The sequence below is a fragment of the Aulostomus chinensis genome, chromosome 2, assembly GCF_037954235.1.
Source record: "Aulostomus chinensis isolate RoL2024-O1b breed Wild chromosome 2, RoL_Achi_v1.0, whole genome shotgun sequence".
NCBI lineage: Eukaryota > Metazoa > Chordata > Actinopteri > Syngnathiformes > Aulostomidae > Aulostomus > Aulostomus chinensis.
Genome location: NC_141321.1, coordinates 27,359,032 through 27,376,386, shown reverse-complemented (window position 1 = coordinate 27,376,386; position 17,355 = coordinate 27,359,032). Strand labels below are relative to the sequence as shown.

The window sequence follows — 17,355 nt, the reverse complement described above, 5'->3', positions numbered from 1 at the left end:
TTATATCTAATGAGCAAAACGGCAGCAGTGGTCCCATGTGGAGTACTGAAATATTACTTTACCCATGAAATAAAGCTAGACATGGAAATACTGTTGTTGTTGCAGCAGCAAAGAAAACATTTCCTGGCACGTTCCATGTGGTTCTCCAGGGCTTTCTTCAAGGTTGGTCGGTAGGATTTCGTTCTGTCTTTGCCAAGTGGCTGAGAGTAAGTAGAGCATAACGGCTATGAAAACACTTATTCCAGGCACCATGAATGCATTAAAAAAGAGAAACTTGCACAGTGAGAAAGCGTTCATGTGGATTATTGTCTCACCTGAGTATCAGCAGACGAGGAAAATTATTTTGAAAGAAAGATACGCAAAACTAATGAGACATCACAGATGATTTTGAAAAGAAGTGTAAAAAATATCTGATATTCCGTTTAGTGTCAGATTCCATGCTCAGACACCATCGGAATAGTAATGCAGTCAAACACTCAACCAGCCTGTGGGTATTCCTGTAACTCAACAATAAAAATATTGACTCGATATAAAAATGTGATACATGGAGTATGTGATGAAAACAGTTTTATATTAAAGTTTCTTTTTCTTTAAAAACTGATATCTAAAAAAATGTTGTTTTGAGTTGTCCTCTTTCGGTGCATCTGGCTGTATTAGTTATGTTTCGTAATGTCAACATTGGTATTTCATATAAAAACCTTCCTGCAAACTTGGTCACACGATGTAAGATGCAGAACAGTTTCGTTTAATGGTTATATTTTGGATGAGAATGCGAGTACGAATATAATATTTGTATGAATAAAAGTTTATAGGCTGTTTTCTATCACCTTAAAGCTCAAAACAAAGATGATAAATGATTCTGTTCGCTGCGAACCTACCGATTGGAAAATGGTTGACCCCATAACGACCCAGATATTGTAACACATTTGCACATACTTTATGCACGTTGAAAAAAAGTAGACTTTTGTACAATATCTCACTAAATATATTTACATGACATACAATTTGCCATCAGTGCAATACATAGGAATGTTGCATATTTACCAAATGTTAGACTCTTTCCTTTCTATGAAGAAAAACAAAATGACAGAAGCTGATTTAACTAATGTTTGATGTAACATGTGCAACTACCTGTTAACAGCTTCACAGGAAATCAAGAAATCTTCGCACCACCCCATCAACAACCAAATATTAGCATTAAAAAAGTAATAGATCACATGTGTGACATATATATATATATATATATACATATATATATATATATATATATATATATATCTTCATACATGTAATGGATTGCTTTTGTACAAATATTTTATCTAACTTTGGCAGTTTATCAGGAACAAAATTATCTGAAAATATGAAGAAATGTTTTCAAACTGTAGCAATGTCATGTAAGCTTGCCTTCCAAAGCTCATGTTCACAGTGGTCATTCAGAAAGGCTGGAAGCTGATGGTTACAAAAGAAGAAGAAGGAAAAAAAAACAAAAAAAGAAAATATTTCCATCCTTTCTGCTAAGACTGTTCGCACTGGAGGCCGTTGTCACTGTTGTCATGGTTGGTTATAAAATTACAAACACCTACGAGGTTTACATAGCAGTCATCGCCATTTAAAAAAACATGGTCTATTTTCAGGTCGACTTAAAATACAAACAGTTTGAAGGCAAGGGGACAGCAGGACCCTGCTTGGTGGTCACCGTGGAATCATGGAAGAAACATGACCGAGAAGAGGACATGCACAACAGTGCTGTGTGGAAGAACGTGAAGCCAAAAAACAAACAAACAAATAATCAAAAAAAAAAAAAACATTAAAAAAAACGAGGGTGCAAAATGAAAAGACTTCGCAACAATCAAAACGACACACGGTCAGAGAATGACTTACACCGGACCAAATAATCAAGCAAATTTCAAACATACTAAGTTCACCATAATTGATATACGTTGGTTTTGTTCTTTTTTCACTGGTTTGGCACTTTATTGGAACAAATCTCTGTTCAAAAAGACTAAATGTTGTACAAAAGGTATTTCATGGTTTGTTAACATAACTCGAATATAGTACTTAATAGTAAGCATACGGTAAGTAAACACTTGTACATACTGTAGTTTAAAATGAACATTCCAACAGATGTTTTACGCACATGCACAAAAACAAACAAACAAACACAACTCTCTCTCTCTCTCTCTCTCTCGTTCTCTGCGTTGCCCTATCAGGCTTCTTCCTGCTCTCTTTGGACGATCTTTCTTTTCCTTCGTCATTCTCTAACAGTCTCTCACTTAAGACAACACGACTCATAATACTGCATTTTTTTTTTTAATGCTCCACATTACGACACTTCCTCCGCCGAGCGCGTGTCCGTCTTGAGACGCACAAACTCTTTGGCCACCTCATCGTTGGTCCTTTGAGAGAGTATCCTCATGATGGTGAGGCCCGTTTCATCCATGGAGATGCTCTTCACCAGGGGGTAGCAGGCGCAGCAGCTGCCCTTATCCGCCAGCTCTCGGAGCTGGATGACCGTCATGCCGATGATACGGTCCTCACGGGCAAAGCAGTAGTCCTTTACTGAGACGTGCAGCTCGTAAGACTCCGGACCATGTTCATTACTCAGAACACTGGGACAAATGACAAGGGCAGATGGTACAGATAACTTTAAAGACATGTTCAGACATTTGCATGATTTACACTGAATTATTCATACAAATAGTGGCACGTCAGGTCAGTGTCAAGCGGTGAAAGGCCGCTTTCTTGTAGAGTATATGTGACTATGATGAGACGGTTCAATCATGTTTTGTGTGTGAAATCTATGGTTCTATTCAAATGAGCCATTACTCTGAGACAGCTTTTTCTTTAGGCTGTTTTCTAATTTACTCCCTGCAACTTAATGGCTTTTTAAAATTCCAATGACAATGCCAGTGAATCTATATGAAGCCAGCAGCGGTCCAGGATTGATCGCACTGGTGGCGTTGTAGCTCTGTGACTCGGCTCAGGGAATCGGAGCTTAGAGGGTGCAAACCTATACATGATTAACTCGGCCTCCTTACTTTCCTCCACTGCTTTAATGAAAATCAGAGCAGTGCTTAAAACAACAGGAGGGATTTTGACAACAAGAGGCATTCACTGCCAACAGCCCACTGAACAGAGTGGTGTACAAGGAACTGTGTGGCAATCAAAACACTGTGCAGTCCAACAATGAAAGTGCCTCTCCGCGGCCTTCTCCATTCCCCTGTGATGACAGTGAAACAGCCAGCCACTCACTATTGGAATGTTTCATTGTATTTCGGCGACCAATTGTTGTTCTTGGTCTTGGTGCTGAATTTGCGTTTCTTGTCGGCCAGGTGTGGTCCCACGGCGTTGACTTCCACAAACGGCCGGAACATGGCATTGGTCTGCCAGATGAGGTTGTTCACCGCCACCACTGCGAAATTCAAAGGGAATAATCACAAGATTGAAGGTATATTTGCCATGTTATTTCTTGGGTGCATATAATTACAACAGATAAGTGACAAAATGGGGGGGCTACTAATCCTTTCAGAGCATGTACATGGAGTTTGACAGCAAGTTAACTAGAACATTGATACGTTGTATCTCTTTTTCAAGGCTCATGGTTATGAAAAATGCGGCGTGAAGGAGGCAGACACCACGACAGACCATGATGCAACAGCAGCGTGCAGCTGCATAGCCTGACTTTGTATAAAAAGTAGACCGCTTGTGGGATGAGAGGGAAAAATAAGTTGAGCTGTTGCTCTTCATTGTATCATAGCAGGCTGCTGGCATCCCTCATCATCAAACATCTATAATGATATATGATTGCCATGGTAACCCGAGTTGTCTGGCAATCCATAGACATGTTACTGCTGTCACCTGCTAATAGCAGCTTGCGAGCTTTGGTGAATTGTGCTGCTGGAGGAGGCGGGATGGATGTCATAGCATTTCTGTTACTGACAGAGTGTGATTAGAGAAATGGACAAAAGCCTCAATGTAAAAAGAGAAATGACTAAAGACCAGTGCAGCACACATTGTGAATCTGGTCATCCGTATAATAATCCACACTCCAAATTTCTTTATTATGGCAACAGAATTACCACCGCGAGCTGTCTGTGGTGAGTTCTTGAACAGCTATGAATACATCTGAATACATATTCTAAACATAAAGTGAAGGCAAAGGAAAATCTCACCCTTCACGCTGACTTTGTGCTCTCCTGTGCCAGGGTGAGAGATGAGATTCACTTGCATCGACACCTCCCCCACTGATCCATTGGATGACTGACCTGGACACACACCAAAACAGCAACAGGAGAATTAGAAGGAGGCATAATAAACAATCGCAGAGACTGGAGGGGTGGAAGAGAGGAGGGCAGGGAGAGAAGTAGTGAATGGTAAACAGGAATAAAAGAGAGAGAGAGAGAGAAAGGGAGGATAAAAGGATGGAATCCAAAACTGAGGGTGCAGCTTTTTTTAAAATAAAAATCTCTGAGTCAAAGCTAGAGAAGAAAACCTAAACCCGAGAATAAACAGTAGGGAGGCGGCACATTTGATTTCACTCCAGTGGCAGAACACTAGCAAGCACAGCCAGGGTTTCCTTTTGCTTGGGGGGTTAACAAGAGCAACAACAGGGAGATAAAGCAGGCACATGAAATATTCTGTCTGGTCTGAAGGCCATGGAGAGGCAGATGGTGCGAAGGGATGTACTAAATAAATAATGGTCTACATGATGAATTCATCAAATTCGACAGAAATACAAACAAAACGTTGGATTTGACTGTAAAATGAAAATCAAAGACAAACAATGAAGGCGCAAGTAGATGGGCAGGTACTGTGCAGGAAGGAAAAAAACAAAGCTAAAAAAAAACCCTAATTTAATGTAGAAGCAGAATTAGCTACTTTCCTTCTTTAGGCATCACATAACATTTGAGATTAGATATTAAAGTAGAAACAAACCACTGATATATTCCCAAAAAAAAAGAAGGGCAAAACATGGTGATTGTGATGTCAAACCTCCCCCTAACTGTCAATCACTTGCTAGACCAGGAAACGTGACCACAGTATCAGGTGACGCTGCTGGCAGGATCAAGAGGTTGGAGATGAACTTGGTATCAATCAGCAACTGCACAGTTGCATCATGTAAACTACAGCCAGTGTTGCTTCATGAATGCCCCAAAAGTAGCTTTTGTGCGGCGTGGAAAATGTGCACTTTATACTTTATTTCAAGGCAAAGTCACCGAACCTTTGAAGCGTTTTGTATCAGGTGATTCTACTCGTGCATTTTTTTTGGACCATGACGAATGCAGCTATGGCTCGCTCCCAATTCATTTACCACAAAGATGGCTGCAGAGTGGCGAGACTTGACTCTTTTTATATACGTTTCAAACAAAAGCTGATACGTTGTTGCCAAGAAACAGTGAGACCTGATTGCTGACCATGTGTCTCACTGCCTGGTGCAGAGCGTCCTGCTCGTTTCATCTGCCTCTGACAACTGCCGTGAAGCCTGCAGCGGCTACGTTGAGCACTGAGAGGCTAAAAGTGATGGTGTAGTTGATGAAAGGCTATGTTGATCCAATAGCGAATCAATATGTGCCAAACATGTTTGTGTGCATTATAGCAGGTAATGAAGAAACAAGCCCTGTGATTTATTGTAATGAAGTCCCTGAGAGGAGGGGGAGGGTAGAGAAACACCGCCGTGGCACAATTAAGCCTTGTGAGAAATTAACACAGCAATGGCCCGGCACATTTACTTCAGTTATAGGCTGAAATAATGGGATAAATAAATTGATTCTATCGTTTTTTTTCGATGGGAGGCAGAAATATTTCCCTGTGCTAGTGCAAGACACTTAAAATTAGTGCTTCAGTGCAATAAGCAATCTTATACACTACAGAATGGAGAACCGGAGGACCATGATGGATTGAGCATACTACATCAAAAAAGATACAGGAGAGAAGGGGATGAAGCAAAGGTGCAGAAGGAGGTTAGTAGGTAGAAGAAATAATACAACCATTAATGAATGCAGACTTGCTCTGCTTTGAATTGCTGCACTGAACATGTAAACCGCATTCACATCTGGACTCAAAATGCTTTTTGGGTGACTGGATTGATATCAGAAGTTGCTTGATCAAATGAAAACGAAGCAGAATTCGGTGAAAATAGCCCAAATTCCAGAATTCCCTTCAAACATTTTTTGGGGGGAAATTTACAGGAAACTTTCTGGAAATGTAGCAGAAACATTCCACCCCTCTATTACACTAGTGGTCAGGGAAGGACGCTTTTTGACCACACTGGACAAATGCAAGAGCGTATGCCTCTTCAGTCCACATGCGATTCCCAGGGACGTGGCTGAGGGCAGTTCTCTGGATAACACCAGTGGCAGTTTTCTGCATATCAAATCCAGTAGACAGCCAGCCTTCGTCTGTAACACTCCTCATCACTTGTGTTGCTGGAGTAATGCAACTGCTTTTAGTATCACTCAGTGCAGATGTTGTGTATAGAGAGCAGAGAACAAGCGAGAGCAAGCAAAGCAGATTAATACATTGTGTGTATGTGTCATCAATCAGAGCGATCAGATAATCACATGATAATACCAGGTGTTAATATAATCAGGCTAAATCACATCCAGATAGAATATGGACAGAGGAAGCACTTTAATGAAAGGTGTAAACAGCCTCTAGGACTCTACCTTGAGCGCACAAGAAGTGACAAATGAGAAGATGATGGATTTAGAGGCAGGAATTAATCATGTGATGCAACCATTTGTCACATGTATACATATTTTCGAGTACTACATTTCCAAGGAAGCAGCTATATAACCTCAGCTCGCTCCCTAATGACGAGAGACAAGCATGCTTCTCTGAATGAACAAACTAGAGCACGCCGTGGTCTAAATGTGTCGCTGTCGGTGCTCAGGGGACGGTGATTAATGAAACAGTGTCCACTGTGCAACATCAACCATCAGCACATCCCAACATTGTTTACTGACCTAATGCACATCAAACACCTCACTACCTCCACTTATAAACATCACATCGGTCCACCCCGATAAAGAGACAACATAGTGTGACCTCAAGTAAGGAGGGATGGCAGAAGTGGTTTAGATATGGAGGAAAAGAGCAACACAGTGAGCAATCTCAAAATAGCATACAGTAAAACAAGTCTTTGCCCATCTGCCAGTACAGTAAGTGTGCAGCGATGCTGTGTGGCCTGCTGGCTGGCTGACTGGCTGGCTGACTGGCTTTCCTTTCGCCTCCCTATGTAGCGTTCTGCAAGGCTGGACATGTTAAAAGAAACTGGGCTGAATTCCGTTTTGATTTTCTCCGGACACCTGGAGGTATTTCCATCTTGTTACAGGGAGAGACAGGGGGAAATGCTTCATGCAGAGACGGATGAATGGGAAAACACGTAAAAGTGGGTCAGTGATGAGAGAGAGAGAGAGAGAGAGAGAGAAAAGGGAGCATACGAGATAGACACATATATCTTATAAATTTGTCATGATGTACTTTTTGTGTGTTTCTAATGAGAGAGAGAGGTGAAGAGGCCACAGAAAATTTGCTCTTTTTTCCCCCTCACATTGAATAGGACAAACACCTTCTGCAGTGAGGGGCTAAATGTAATTACTGCGATGGCCACTCACTGTAAGTATCATTCCCTCAAAAAAGACTCCAACCTGATCCCTTTAGCCCACTACCACTGAACGGACAACAGCACATAATTGAGATGAGAACAAGCCAGGACTGGAAGTCTGTTCTTTTCAGTCCATTTTGAGTAGCAAAGGAATCTGCAATATGAAAGTAAATTAGAGTTTCTTGTGAAAATGGACAGAGAACATAATGCATCACCTGTGAAGAACAGCTGCCATTAACCACACTGAACGTACCAGCCCTCCACTTGTTTATCAAGTGTATTAAACCTCCTCCTTCAACCACCTCTACATCTTTATGCATAATTCCACCTCATTTCATCCCCTATGTGAGACACTATGTACACAAAGAGCCCATCTGTTGAATGATATTAAATAATCTAATGCAGATATAATCAAACTCTGAAATTAGACATAATTGAGTTGGTCCCCGGCTGAAAAAGCCTCCTTACCTTGAGAGGTTTGGGTGCATATATATTTCTTGATCAAGGCATCTGTAGGTTGAGTGTAAAGGCTGAGAGCATATCTGAGGGACTTCATATCAGGGCTCTTTTCAAGGAAGGTTTTCTTCAGCCCATTTCCTCCAGCATGGAAGTATTGCTGCAAAAAAGAAAATGGAAAATTTCAAAACACGATCATGAGCGTTTCTGAGTTAAGACGTGACAGTGGGCTGGAGCTGTGTGGGAGATTTGTCCAGGATTATGTGGACAGTATGTGTTTTACCAGGAGGAGCATATATAAAGATACCAGATGAGAGACATCAGTAATGGCTACCTTTGTAGCTAATTATAGGCATTTCAATGTAAAGCCCATGCTACATAATCATTACGGGCACAAGAGGGATTTGCTAGTGTGTTTGCAGTTTGTGGAGGTTCTTTTCAGAAGTAAGAGGGAGTGCTTTCATCAATCTCCCCAAACACAGTAACTCTCCATGGGCACTGACTCGGTAGGTGACTAACAGCAGGAGGCGCAATTCTGTGTCTCACCGGTGCTGTGAGTAACGAAATTTGACAAGCATTGCTCTCATGAAAACTGGGTGTAATCTCGCATGCAAGGGGTGAGCTATGACTGGAGTTTAAACCAAGAAAAAAAGAATATACACTGAAACAGGAATGACATAAATAATAAATGTGTCTATCTAATAGAGAGAGGAATCTCTGTATGGGTTTTCCTCAATTATCTCACCAACCGTTCATGTGATCAACATAAAACCTGGTGTGTGCATTGCTGTGTCCGAAGATAGTGCAGTGCAGGGCTTAAAGTAATCAGGATGAGAAATTCAAACGACAGACGTCAGAATTTTGATTGACATTTTTGTCATCATCCTGACATTTTTGGCTGCAAAAAGTTGCTTTTGGTGCCAAATGTGTTTTCTTTTGGCCAAATTGTGATTAGATGTCTGAGACATCATCCCTCAACCCACGGCCCCACTCCAAAAACAATGGGCACTGCATTAGATAAAGGGGTGGGGCATGTAGTAGTCATGGCATTACATAAATTAAAAAAAAAGAAGAAGTTTGTTTTCTGTGTCAAATGAACATGGAGGGGGAACCTCCATGTGTGAAACACAGCAATGAAGCTGCATTTTCACAACTTCTTTTTATTCTTTATTATATTATAATGGTCAAAAAAGTAAGAATTTGTCACAGTTCAACCCAATAGTGTACATTTTATCCACAACACAATTTAAAGTCTCCAAAATGAGCATCAGACTCAACATACATCCATACAACGTAGCAAGACTCATGAAGAAAGGATTTATTCCAAAGACTTAAACATTATATTTCATTAATTTACTCCAAATGACCTAAATTGGTAAGATTCTATTTCACTATAATTTAAATATAATATGAGTCATAATACTTCTAATAACTTCTTGAAGAAAAACGGCGTCTGAGTTCTACAGTACATTAAGCTTTTGTCGGCAGTGGCGGCCCAGCTGCCCACGACTGTCACTTAGAGGTCAGAGTTCAAAGAAAGAAGCAAATGGTGCATTATTGGGAATCAGTCTAATGAACTACATGCCATCATTGTCACATATGGATGCCTGTATGGCCCAGCGCATTTATCCATTATCCCACCCATTAATTCTCACAGGCTCAAAGTTCAGTCTGGATAAAAGGTTTTCAGAGGGAACGACAAGCATTGTGACCTCAAGAGATTTAATAATCCTTGCTTATAATAATCTTTCCTCCACTTCAATGCATCCTGCAATTTGTCTTTTTTACACTACAGTTATAAAAATGACAGATAGCATTTTGCATTTATTGATCTGATCCTCCAACTCTATCAGATGCAATAGCAATACAGATGAAAAAATTCCAGCAACACGATGGATTTAACCTCCGGGTAGTTTCCTTGGAGACAGCAGAATCAATTAGTTTTAAGTTATTTGCTCTGCTTCACCCTAATATGATACAGTTGTAAATTAACATTGCAGCACCGCATATTTTCTTTTCTTTGAGTCTGGGCACACTTCCACATGTACTGAGATGAATGACATTATCCTCCTCTGGATCGAGCCTGATTTCGTGTCCATCAGTCCATCAGAAAACATAGAATGAGAACCATCTCTCTCGCTCTCTCTCTCTCTCGCTCTCTCTCTCTCTCTCTCTCTCTCTCATAGCATCTGGATATCTAGTGAAGAACCTGACTTCGCTGCTAGTCCACTTATCTTGCAATTTTGCTTATCATGTGCTACATTACTACTTTACCAGCCGATGAAATTTCCAGACAAACACCAGGAATAAAATCTAGGAAAAGGTGGCATTCAAGATGTCTGTGCAGGTTCTCATTCATCCAGGTCATCGTAGATCGAAGCGAAGTCAAATCTGGTCAACTGGACGTAAGTTTATCTTGAAGACGTTTCACCTCTCATCCGAGAGGCTTCTTCAGTTCTAGTGAAGAGTGTGGAAACTCCAGCTTATAAACCTATCGTTTGGGGAGGCCAGGTGAGTCTCGGGAGGGTTGTTTCCACCACAATAGCACTGACCACTCCCACATAGGTTTATAAGCTGGAGTTTCCACACTCTTCACTAGAACTGAAGAAGCCTCTCGGATGAGAGGTGAAACGTCTTCAAGATAAACTTACGTCCAGTTGACCAGATTTTACTTCGCTTCGATGTGGCATTCAAGGTTGAAACACTGAAGTTTCCTTTGATTCCCTGAACACTAAGTTGAGTCGATTTGCGTATATCTGCTCATTTTTGTCACGTGTACTTTTGCTGTGCTGGCTTACACTCAGATTTACCCATCCAGGAATCAATTACTCTGCTACCAATAATATATTGACATAAAACTGACCTTGATGGTAGGAAGAACAAGGTCCATGGCTGCACACTGTCGTGGACTCAGACTTCTGGCTTCCTCTCGAATAACATGCTCCTACAAAGATACAGAATCTGGTCAGACACTCCACAGATGAAAAAACAAGAACATGCATTACAATCAGGAATTTTAAAATGTTTCTTTGCTATTATGACCAAATGTAATCCACGTGAGTCAACGGCACCAGTTTCAATGAATTTGAACCCTGCCATCTCACACAGGCCTCTAAAAGTTTTTTTTTTTTAAAAATCATAAATACATTTTCTTAACCTTCGAGAGGGCAGATGAATGTATTGATGCGTTATAAAAATGACTTTAAAGGCACTAAATCTCGGTGTAGATGCTTCACAGTGTCAAACGCTGTGCACAAGAGCACACAAGTCTGTTAGCTGACAATATTTTGCATATGCATGTATTGGATGGAAAGATTTCATAAACATCTCCAGGCTGTAAGATGAATGTAGTGTTCAGTGCAGTAAAGTGGATGCTTTAGATTCTGCAGATGAAACAATTTTCCTGACCTGGTTTTTCTAGAATATAGATTTAATCAATCACAAGTCTGTTTTAAATCGATTTTCAAGAGCTGAGATGAGACAGTGACCTTTCTAATCAAAATCCATGCACAGATATAAGCTGTTTTAGCTGACATATTGTATTGGGGACATTGATTTTCATTGCCTCAGCTCCAATAATCCCTCCATCCACTGAAACATGGTAGTGTAACCCCTCAAAACATATAAATTCAGGCATGAAGGAAATCCTGATGCCCTGATGTGCTCTGAACTTGGGTCAAATAGATAAATATGAGGTTGTGCTTTTCAAAATAAGAAAGAAAAGTTTGGCAACTAAATTTAGTGTTGAACTTTTAGAAGCAGATACAATAATGGAACCCATTTGAAACCTATTATGATATCAAGATAAGTGCAGCCTAGATATGATGATGGGATTGGTTGAGGTCAAAGGGCACAATAATGAAATTAGGCATTCATACAGTGTTATTTGATTTAGATTTCCTGCTTGAGTAGCTCTTCTGCTGTTCCAGTCTGTGTTGTTATGGGGAAAAGGTTACAACAACCGAATAATACATGATATAAATAGATAAATAGATATCTAATATAAGAATGATAAAACTTGACTTTGAATGTTACCAGCTGTAGCAAATAAGGTTTAACACACGAGTCATAACAGAAGTGCTTCTACAGACAATCGTTATGTCTCTACCTTGTGTATAACACACCATATAATTGTGTAAAATTAGTGGAAGGTTATCACTCATGATCAGAAATAACAAGAGGAAGATAAACCACTTTAATGATTTGGGCAAGATACAGAAACACACCCATCTGTGTTACTAGTATCCAGATGTTGCTTCAAAGGACAGCTGACAGAGTCCCACAAAAACACGGCACACCAGAATGCAGATGAACACTTCAGTCTGGATCCACAGTATGACTCATACCTCAGGTAATGTCATAGCACCATTGTTAGTAAAACCAAAGTGTGACTACTGATCCATCCTGACGGCTTACTACACAAAACCTGAGGGATTAAATCCCCTCAGGTCACGTCAGCAGTTAGACACCGGCCTTGTTTAGTGTTACACTGAGCTGTAAAGCTGAATCATTGAAGGAGCTTTATGCTTCTTCCTTTTTGGTTTAATGGCATTTGGCAACCAATTCATAAGGTGCATTACCACTCCTACTCTGCACACAACCGAACTGCATAGCCCATCAACCCAAATATATTATATACTGTACTATATGTAATATTGTAAGTGTAGTATATAGCAAACTGTGAAAGTTTACTGTTTAGATGAGAGTAAGACAACTGTCTGGAAATATGAGGATGATGACTAAAACAAACTATAACTCTTCTGTTGCAGTGCTTGTTCACTGTAGCACCAATTGCAACCAACTGACACATTCAGGGGAACCAACCCACTTGCACTTGGGCATGGTAGAACCCAACCACAATGGCTATGGTTGGTTTCTTTTTAGCGAAGCAAAGAGTTTGTTCATTACTGAGAGTACAGCTAGATAGACAAGACGTGGGACAGTTTTGTTGTTTATAGCTGGTAACCCTGGGGGTGCATTAGCCTCAAGCTAAATATAGGTGACTGGCTCTTTCCGCATACTGGAAACACAAAGATGTGATGCTGTGGTGAAAGAAAAACATCTTCATGAGCTCAAGGCACCAACGTGTGAATTATTTGAAAGGTGAAATGAGTATCGCTTTAAGTGCAGCAAATGCAGATACTAACGGTTTCTTCCACGCGTCCATTTGGACTTAGACATGATTATCAAAACCATCTCACAGGTCGTTACCTTCAGTTTGGACAACTGTCCCAGGTCCTTTGCTGCGCTGAAGATCATCTGTGCTCCCTGCTATGGGGGAAACAAGGAGACACCTTATTGCATGGACAGCAGAGAAAAGGAAAATAAAGGGGCAAAATCTCAAATATGAAATAGAGCCGTGCGGGGCAGCTATCAACTGCCACTCATCAGTCGGCTGTGTGGGGTGATTACCCCTGATGAGAGGCAGGTAGGTCAGCCTGATTTCCCAGATCAGGTCCAGGAGTAGGAAGGTGACATGTAGCCCTGTGATTCACCATGCTGTGCTGGCTCACTGTCTCTTTTACAGAGCTAGAAGAAGCATGCCTGCCTCTTGGTTCTTGTGTGTATCTTCCAGAGAATTTGCTCTCAGCCCTCATTTCCCTCTCTTCAAAGTGGTCTGGCCATTCCCTTGTAGCTCCCTTTCCTGCTCTACAGCTCATCGTATTTGCATTCTTTGGGTTATGATCCCAGTGTTGTCGGCTGCACAGCAGTGAAGGTTGTTTTACAGTTTAATTTCTCCTAAAATCCCGCCTTTGCCTCTTAGTGGTAGCCCAAAGAGGGTGACTTTGAAATCCTCCTCCCTGTCTGCTGTTGGGAATTGCTCCCTGTGACATAAAGCAGTCCTGTTTTAGAAACTGTGGTTACATGAGCAAGGAAATGCTGGACACAGTAACTTTAAATTGCAAAAGACAACAAAAAATATCTATTTATTAGACACTGAACTGAGTTCTCTTGGATTAACAGTATGAAATAGGGCACTCTTTGTGAAGATTTAAAGATATGGAGATGTTTAATGTGTCAAATATTTTCTGTGTTATGTGGGAGCATAGCACAACTTGACAGATGGAAGAGAAAAAAGAGGCAGGTGGACATGTAGTGGAAGTTAGAGGGCAAGCAGATGGAAAGAGTAACAGATATTTGATCAAACTCACACTCTGGTCACTCAGCGGAGGCAGAACAATGGTTCTCTCGATGGTGTTAAGCACAATTTTCCATAGCTCTTTGAGGACTCGTTTCAGCACAGTCTTCTCACAGATCTTGGCAAATAACATCAAGCTGTAAAGTGGTCAAAGAAAAGCATTTGTCAGGTCAACACTCGAAGCATGTGTCTAACACTGAGCCAATATGGCTGAAGGCGGCAAGGGACAACAACTTCCAAGCAGTGTGATTAAGCAAAAAACAAAAAACAAAAAAAACATGTGACTCACTGAACGAAAGCTGCAGCTTTGTGCTTTAATTAGTTTCATCTAAGACAGAGTTGTCACTTTGTCAACTCTATTTCAATCTTCTAAAAACTGACTAAGTATGGGAGGTTTGCCAATCAATTACTGAAGACAAATCCGGACCAGCCAAAACATTTGAACATTTTCATCAGACACAAAAAATATCTCAAATTTTCAAAAGCATACTTTTTGTTCAGCATCACCAAAATATGTCCTAAAATGCATGAATCAATTTTGGAGACCCTAGAATATTTCTTGAATTTCTAAACCCTGAAATGCACTTTGTGTTCCATGCACACCTGGTAAACAGCTGGTACACATAGCGATGGCTTGTTTTGATATGAATAATATAGCTTGTTGTCTAACTTTTCTATGGTTGATGTGTTTATGTTTGTCTTAGGGATTATTGACCTGTGTTCTGTGATTAAATTTCTACCCATTTACAGCAGGCTGCTACTGATCCTCTTCTCTCACCTCTTCCTGACCCGTGTGCCTCATAATTTTGCCATTTTAGGACTCATTTCGCAGCAAAGGGTCAGAAGCAGACCTAGAAAGTCTTGCGAGGATTATCCATAAATTATCTGTACTGTGATAGCAGCCGACGTTTATTTCATCAACTTGAAACTTGAAATTCAAACACCAGAAACAACAAGGCCTTGTATTGGTAGTGACTGATTGGCCCGTCATTTTTCTACTTATAGGCACCGACATATTTACTTGAATTTTAACGTCATTTTAAAGTCAGTGCTGATGTTTATCGACGTTTTACACACTGGTTTTCTAACAGGAGATTCAAGCAGCAACAAGCTGTAATGTGGAGCGATATTGACACGACAAGCGGTGGTCAATATATGTTGCTGATTGTCTTAGTCAACTGGGTGGAATTGAGGGTTTTAAAGGTCTGGACCCTAGAAATGCTTTAATCTCACCCTATTGTGTATGCAGGGTCTCAGAGACAGGAGGAAGGATTTGGTGTTTCCATATCATTAAGAGGATTCCCTGTAATACCACATTGGCCTCAATGTTGCTGTGACAAATAGCTGAAAGCGACTCCCAGACCTCAGCTGAACCACATCGTCTCTGTTTCTTTCAAGAATGATGCAGAAGTAAACACAGGCTTTGGTTGAATTAATAGAAATTCTAATAGGAATGTAGGTCTTCCAGAAGACATTTTACTGACTGACCCATCTGGAGGACCTCAAATGGAATTAGAAATGCAAATACAGTTATTATCAATGACCTTCATCATGAAAGGAAAAAAAATAAACATCATAGACAGGATAATGGAGAATAATGTCCTGTTGTCCCAAGGATAAAAAAATGTGTTTGCAACCCATATTACACCATATGAACAAAAGGGACTTTGCACACCCATTTTATGTATTTATTCTAAACAGCGACTGAGAAAGTGAATTGATCGCAAGACCTTGCAAATATGGCTGTAGGTTGCAAGAAAAAAGAGGGCACTGCATCGGCCTCATCAAAGAACTAAACTTGGAGTCGAAAATAACTTGATTAATTTAAATTGATGCATTTCTCATGAGTCATTAGATTGAAACCCACATCAGCTGCTTGCTATTTCAAACTAACGTCTTAGTAATTAGCATTACCCAGTGTGTGTACATAAACTCTGGTCTTTTTGCCATCACCAAAATCCTTGAACACTTGATAAACATATTGTGTATATAGACAGATGTAATTGCAGTTAAATGCGTAACAACCGGAAAGGTTAGGGACAGACAGATGCAAAGAATGGTGTTCTTGTAGCATTGAGCATACTGCTGAATAAAAATGTCTTACATGAGATAAGGTGACATGTTTCAGAGTTTAAAAACATAAGTTGTGTATTGTTTAACTGCTGGTAAACTTCAGTCTCCATTTGATTCGAGCTACAATGATAACACTAGCATTATCTGAACTCTAAGCAAAAGCCTGAAAATCAAGAAGTCGTTCAGGGTAAAAAAAAAAAATCCTCATGAATTCAAAACATCAAGTGGGGATTAATTGAAAAAAAAAATGACGCTATCGGGCAGTAGAATCACTTAACATTATAAATAACAGGAATGGGTCATGGGTGGCGAATTTATGCATTAATGATATTCTCTGAAACGTGGGCAGTGCAGAGCTGTGAACCACATTTTTTGTCAAGCATAAATTACTGACATTGCTTATGGAGGATAAAAAATATAGACTTTAATGTACTATCAGGAGGAGAAGCAGAACCACATGAGAGGAATGATGAGGGAGAGTTTGTAAATGAAGAGAATTTCTGACTTTCAGATCACATTTTTACTGTGGCTCTAAGGTGGTTGATGCCTGTCGTGATGGTAATCCTAGAACCCACTGGTGGACCTTGGCGGTGAGGGATGCCATCAAGCTGAAGAAGGAGTCCTATCAGGCCTTTTTTGGCCATGGGACTCTGGAGACAGCCGACAGGTACTGGCAAGCCAAGCGGTGCACGGCTTTGGCCGTTGCCAATGCAAAAAACTCTGACATGGGAGGAGTTCGGTGAGGCCATGGGGACGACTTCTGGATGGGTGGGGTCTTTGAGGGTGCATGGGAGTTTGCCAAACCAGTCTAAATGTGTTTTGTGGACTTGGAGAAGGCATTCCACTGTGTCCCTTGGGGGATCCTGTGGGGGGTGCTCCAGGAGTATGGGGTATCAGATTGCCTGATTCAGGTGGGTCACTCCCTGTATAACCGGTACCAGAGCTCAGTCCGCATTGCCAACAGTAAGTCGGACTCTTTTCCGGTGAGGGTTGGACTCCTCCAGGGCTACCCTTTGTCACAGATTCTGTTCATAACTTTTATGGACACAATCTCTAGGCGCTGCCAGGGTGTTGAGGGGAT

The 17,355-nt window shown here is 40.7% G+C and overlaps 1 protein-coding gene across 5 annotated transcripts in view; it reads right to left on the bottom strand.

The window, feature by feature from the left end:
- Positions 1–759: 759 nt before the first annotated feature.
- unc13c (unc-13 homolog C (C. elegans)) overlaps positions 760–17,355 on the bottom strand; it is a 114,534-nt gene continuing 97,938 nt past the window's right edge. For 3 of the 5 annotated variants that reach the window (XM_086188250.1, XM_086188270.1, XM_086188263.1), the window contains 7 exons: positions 14,215–14,338; positions 13,274–13,333; positions 10,926–11,006; positions 8,075–8,222; positions 4,173–4,265; positions 3,253–3,412; positions 760–2,609 (listed from right to left, as the gene is read on the bottom strand). In XM_086188250.1, the coding sequence (XP_086044376.1) occupies positions 2,324–2,609; positions 3,253–3,412; positions 4,173–4,265; positions 8,075–8,222; positions 10,926–11,006; positions 13,274–13,333; positions 14,215–14,338 (952 nt within the window). In that variant the 3' untranslated portion in view covers positions 760–2,323. The remainder of the gene's footprint in view (positions 2,610–3,252; positions 3,413–4,172; positions 4,266–8,074; positions 8,223–10,925; positions 11,007–13,273; positions 13,334–14,214; positions 14,339–17,355) is intronic. The other 2 variants (XM_086188260.1, XM_086188273.1) reach the window with 1 other exon arrangement.